Source organism: Phaethon lepturus, unplaced genomic scaffold, assembly GCF_000687285.1.
Source record: "Phaethon lepturus isolate BGI_N335 unplaced genomic scaffold, ASM68728v1 scaffold17417, whole genome shotgun sequence".
Classification (NCBI taxonomy): domain Eukaryota; kingdom Metazoa; phylum Chordata; class Aves; order Phaethontiformes; family Phaethontidae; genus Phaethon; species Phaethon lepturus.
In genome coordinates, this window is record NW_010551333.1 from 31,973 (window position 1) to 38,294 (window position 6,322).

Consider the following 6,322-nt stretch of genomic DNA (forward strand, 5'->3'; position numbering starts at 1 on the left):
CTTGAGGAGAATGTTATGGTTCCAAAGCTGTAGTTTGCTTTAAATTCCAGTTCCATTCTTTTCTGAGAAAAGAACAACTACTTGTCACAACTTTTGTCATTGGAAGTTGTTTTTTTATGGGTTTGGCTTGGTTTTTTGTTTAACATGCATGTTATATAGAGCAATTATTTCAGGAGAGGGAAAAGATTAAAACAGTTAAAAATGGAGAGAAACGGGAAAAAGTAATTTTAAAGTGTCCTACCTCTTCCTTTTCCCTTAAAGTGCCTGACTGTCTCCTCAAAATTGAGGTATTTATAGTAGCAATCTCTTTTTAAAAGCATAAAATGGAATTCTGAGTCATATTGGTGCTTTTGAAATTTTGTCTGAACTGGTTTATTTAGAGAATTGTTTATGTGTTTGAAGCTGGAATAAGTTTCCTCTGAGATTATACATCAGTACTAATAAATTTGCAGTTTTGTTGTAAGAAGACAAGATATATTTTTAAAAGTTTTCTTTAACAATACCTCTGGTATGTTACTACAGTTAAAAATAAATAATGCTTACCTCCTTTAGACAAAATTCAGATCTGTTTGTCAAAAATATCTACTTGTTAGTTGTTGTGTTTTATTTTCACCTTGTTTAGTTGCTATGCAGTTCTTAGATTTGTTCATATTTTTCCTTGTGGCTTACTTAATTAAAAGTAATATTTCTAATGTAAACTTGATTTTCCTCTATATGTTTACACAAGAAAATTCATATAAAGCTTCCCTTAATACAATGTTTGTGCATATTTTAGCTGGTAAATAGATCCCCTAGATACTGTTCTGCATTATTAAATGGCCCCTAGAAAATGGCCCCATTTTTTAATATTGTAGTGATGCATTCTTCACCACAAATACTCGTTAAAAGAATGTAAGGAGAATTTAAATTTTATTTTATTTTGCATTTTCTGTCTCTATAATACTATTTTGTTGTTATTTACCATTGTACTTTTTATTTAAATGTGTACTAAAGAACTCCACTCCATTATGCTGCTGCCAATTGTAATTATCAGTGCCTGTTTGCCCTTGTGGGATCTGGAGCTAGTGTGAATGACCTTGATGAGAGGGGTTGTACACCTCTGCACTATGCAGCTGCATCAGACACAGATGGAAAGTAAGTAGCATGCTTTGAACTTAAATCCTTTCTCCTTAGAAACATTTGACCTGTGAATTTTGTGTATGTTTTGCCTTCATAATTGCCAAGTGCATTTTTTTATGTTTTCAAAGGTTAAACTTGACAGTGGATTGTTAATTGTACGTAAAATATTTTATGTAACAAGTGTTTCTAAGAAAAATGAACAATAATAAAATGTATTGTAATTTTTTGGTTATGTCCTATAATGCAGGTGTCCTAATTCAGGAATTCATTGGGAATAGAGTTTTTAATCCAATCTGCTCTGTAGTGGTTCAGTAAATGTCGTTTGTCACTATGACATTTCTGAGCAGGAGGGTCATTTTCGCTTTAAAATCAAATTCTGATCAAGGATGGTGTGTTTTATGGCGCGTTCTTAATGTTGCCCAAAAATATGTGTAGCTAGTCGGAAATACACTGTAAAACTAGACTGTAAGTTACAGTAAGCCTACATCAGGATAAAAATGAACATTCAAATATAAGATTCTTTATCCATTTCATGCTTGATTAAACTATTCATGTTTGGCATTACAACTCTCTCTCTTGTCAGTATAAATTTTGTGAAAAAAGTTACACTTTTATCAATGAAATGCATCCAGAATCTTTCATAAATCCATAAATGTCTCTTGCATGTGTTTATTTTGTAACTGTTATATTTAACATCGTTATTAATGACTTAAATGCTTACATGCAAAACTTATATAGATAGCCCAAAACTGGTGAGGTTACTTAAGCTCCAGACACTGTATATATTGAGACTTGAGAAGAGTACCACTTGCATGTGCAGACACTCAAATACACAGGTCAAAACAAGCTGGTGTGCAGCATCGCATTTCAAATGCATACAGGGACACCTTCACTGGAAAAGAGTGCTGCTTAGTACCATATCATCCTGTTTTAATACAGCACCTTTCAAAAGGTGAGGTAGCAATAAGAATGTGGTGGCATATAACTTGCAGATTGGGTTTTGAAGGGTAAATAAGGAACACTTTCATGGCCATTTAACTAATATTTAAAGTACATGCCTTTTTACATAAAGCCAAATTTCAAAACAAAACTGCTGCTTTTTAGATACACTTTCAGTTCCTGCTGGAGTTTGCTGAGATAATTTTACTTTAATTGCCCTCTTACAAGTTGAGCTAGGATTAATTTTAGCTTCGCAGTTGCTCTGAAAACCTCCAAACTATAATGGTTCTTCAGATGACATCGTTTTGCCATCTGTCTTACAAAAGGCACAAGCAAGAATGATGATGGCAATACTGCAGAGCTTTGGGAGATAACTCAAAGAATTGTCTCTGGAAGCCGTGTGATACTGCCTTTCTGATTAACAATTGGCTCTCTGGAAGACAAGCTGCAAAGCAGAATGGCCTGAGGAGAGGCATTTTATATTGATGCAGCAAGATGATTAGTAACAGCTGGAAAGCCAGCTCATATTCAAAACAGGAATGAAGCTAAAAATGATTGCTCAGTTGGAATATAAAGCCTGGAAAAAAATGTCAGGAAATTATTTATATAGAAATGCCAAAGATATTTATGTGCATTTTTTATAGTCTTTGTTCAGACATCTTTAAAGACAGATTTTAGGGACAAGGATGTTTTCGCTGAAAAAGATTTCCTGTTTGTTCCTGTTTGGAAATGTTTCTTCTGTGTCTTTAACAACTGCTTCTAATCTGGAACAAACACCAGTGAGCCTCCTTTTGACAAGGCTAGACAGAGAAACATGATCACAGAATGAGATAAACTAAGCAGCATCTTTAGGGGAGAAAAACCACGCTCTTTCTATGTTAGAATTATTTAATAGACAGTACACCAATAAAGATAAACTTATTTCCCATTTATTATCTGGACTTTCAGGAAGTTTGATTAATCTCCTTTTAAAGACGTCTGTTGAGGACAGTTAAGTATGCAAAAGTTGCTAAGTTAATCTCTTTCCTGGATGAGAAGAAACAGCAAAAATAATTATCTGTTTTGTATTGGAAAGAATGGGTACTCAAGGATTTTTAGTGAACTTTGCTTCCTGCGGTGTATTTAGTGTACTGTGGCTTTTGTGAGCGTACAAATACAGAAAGTACACAAGTATAAAAATTCAGATGGCCAAGGCCAGTGATGTTTAATGTTTATTAATGAGCCATGAAAATAAAAAATAATTTATTAAAACTAACAACCAAAGTTAGGCAATTGGACAAATAAAATATAGGGACAGTAATTCTCACTCGATGGGACAAATTGACTTCTCTTTGGATTCTCAGAAATCTCATCCCGTTTTAATTCACATAAAAACATACAAGCACAGTTGCCATTGATGAAACCTAGGCATTTGTTTACTGAACAAACAAAACCTGAATGAGTTGGTTAAAAGCATAGATATGCCTTACAGTTAGCTTTTTTTTTTAGATATGTTGAACTTATTGCAAAGTTATTTACATCTTGTGTTAAAAAGGTTATTATTTAAAACTGGAAAATTTTTACCTTTTTCACTAGCTAAGTCATTTTCTCCTTTATGCTCGACACAAAATGATGGAAGTGAGAGTGCACCTTGGCATCACTCCTGTTCTTCGCAACTTTGTAATGAGACAGAGTACTTTGTAATTAGATACTTCCTTGTTTATAGTTTTTTCTGCAGCTTTTTGCCCCTTTCATCTCCACTCACCTGGTTTGTGACTTTAACCCTTTGTCTGGGGCAAATGTCAGGTCTTCAGTTCAGGAAATCGCTGTTGTTGCACATGAGGTTATCGGGCCCTTGACCCAGTACAGCTGTCTTATGTTGAAATGTGTTTCCATTTCATCACAGCTGGTACTGGATCTCATTCAGGTGATGAACTTGCCTGGAGTCAGCAGATGGAACAGTGCCCTTCCTTGAAAGAACTTAGGAAGAGTTCTGATGTTGCAGGGTCATGCTGTCTTCCCTCAGCATCTTGCTGCATCAATATAAAAATGATGGCTGCTTTTGTAGAATTTCTGCCTGTATTTCTCCAAGGCTTGAATGTTCTCCAGGGTTTTGAATGATCAAGTTTCTACTCTTAACGGCATTGATCAGAGGTCATATTAGGATCCTTCCCTCTCAAATCTAAACCCGCCGTATCCCACTGCAAGTTCTCACATGACACCCCAGCATAGCCATACCATACAACTACAAATGTTGAAATTTCCTTTAACTTTTTACCAAACAATTTCCCATTAGATAAATGGGAACTAAAACCCTCATATTGTCAGTGTATCCAACTGGCCTGTTTGTCACTACTGATAATCTGTGAGACCTTTACATAAACTGTGCTAAGCAAGAAAGATTCCAAGCTGGATTTGACAAGACAAAATAATTTTTAGCTTCACATGCAATTTATTTAACTGATAAAGGAGAAGTATTTCATAATCCCAAAGAGAAGAAGGGATGGTGACCTCTTGTACACTTCAGAAAACCATATGGCTTCACCAGCAAGTTCAAGGTCATGATCAGGACTAGCTGTAAACACCTCTGCATTCCAAGGACATGTCTTTGTGATTCTTGACCTACAGAATTAATCTTTCCATCTATAATATAAAGCATGTGTTATTTGCAAAGTAGCTTCACTTAAAGGTGTTCCTGTACTATTATCAATGCAAAGTTCTCCTGTCTGGATTTGCCACTGGAACAATAAATAGTCCTAAACCAATAGTTGTTAACAACTCATGTTAGAAGGACTGGAATGTCACTCTCCCTTGCTGGACTTCTGCCTGATGAAATGGCCATACAGAGGTTGAGTGTCTTTAGACTTTCACCTCCCAGATTTTGTTTAGCTCTAGTTCAGTCTTTAGAAAGCCCTTCTATTGCAGGTTATGTTCCAAGTAATGAGAGAGATGATTGCACTTGAATGTACAACTACTACCTCAGTGATGTCTTACCTGTGTTTTAGTCACGGAGCAGCATGTAGCTTCATGGTATACTTCAGCAAGACTTACAAATCTCACTCCCCTCTGAGATAGATATTCCCCTAGCTGCTTGATGGTCCTTTCCTGAATGGTCAGGCAGTCCTTCAGCAGTGAGAAGACCTACCTATTCCATTCTTCATTTTGCTCTATTGTAACAGATGATCCTTTATAGACAGAGAGCACTTGTGAAAATTGTGGATATCTCAGGGCAAAAGGACCAACCATGTTCTTGAGCTTATTGCTGTGTAGAACACATGCAAAGCTTTCTAGTCTTCTCTTCAAAAATACTGTGCCTGGGTCTCAACAGACAATCTAATCACAATATGCAATATTGACGAGTGGGATGTCATGAAGTCTTTTTATCCATGCTGGACGCAAACGATCCAGTCATTCAATATACTGCCAGATGTTTTTAAATGAATTCAGCTTTGGTGAACCCAGATTGGGAGATCAGATACAAGGATCTGAAGTCCATCTGCCTTTTGTGAAGTACTAGATGTTCTGTTCTCAAGTCAGGTAATCTTACGAATTAGATGCAGTCTTGGTTCTGTTACCGGGTTAAATGGTATGTGCAGTTTCTCAGATTCTGAAGGTTCTGCTTCAGGTAGAACATGAGGAGACCTTCATAATCCTAACTGTTTGAGCAAACTGAGACAAATCAAATACCAGAATCAACTTGTCGATAAGAAATCTAAAATCTCTCCTCCTTCCCTATTCCATTAATTCAGAATTTTAGAGGCTCTGTACAATCTTGATCATGCTCAGTATCTATGTGGATGTTTGGGTGTTTTATTATGGTTTCATGAATATATTTGCAAAATAACCTGATGTTATTCTGGGGCTGTTTCTCACCAGTTTTTATCCTGTTATCTTGAAGCTCTTGAAGCTGAGATTGTTATGTGTCAGGTAGTTCAGTCTAGATCAATTTACCTCTTCATTCTCTAGTGGCTGCTGCTTCAGAGTTCTCATTCTCGTTATTTGTAGGCTTTGCAAAATGTTGCTGAAATGGTAGGCAACATAAAGTTATGAATAAGTAGGGTTATTGGTTGGAATCATTTTGTACGCATGCATGGAGTCTCTTAAAAACAGAAAAATAGGGAGAGGGAGCTGACTTTAATACCCTGTTTTACATCCTCCTGGCTGAGTGTCTGTGGTTGAAGCTGTGCTGATCATGTTCTGCCTTTTAACTTTGTGTAAGGAATGGTAGGATACAAGTATGCCAATAATAAGTGTGTTTACTGATTTTTTTTTTTTTTTTTTTTTT

General features: G+C 35.9%; 1 protein-coding gene across 1 annotated transcript in view; it reads left to right on the plus strand.

Annotated features, from left to right (window-relative positions):
* ANKRD28 (ankyrin repeat domain 28) overlaps nucleotides 1-6,322 on the plus strand; it is a 46,974-nt gene that overhangs the window by 22,248 nt on the left and 18,404 nt on the right. The window contains exon 11 of the mRNA XM_010290876.1: nucleotides 994-1,134. Coding sequence (XP_010289178.1) covers nucleotides 994-1,134 — 141 coding nt within the window. The remainder of the gene's footprint in view (nucleotides 1-993; nucleotides 1,135-6,322) is intronic.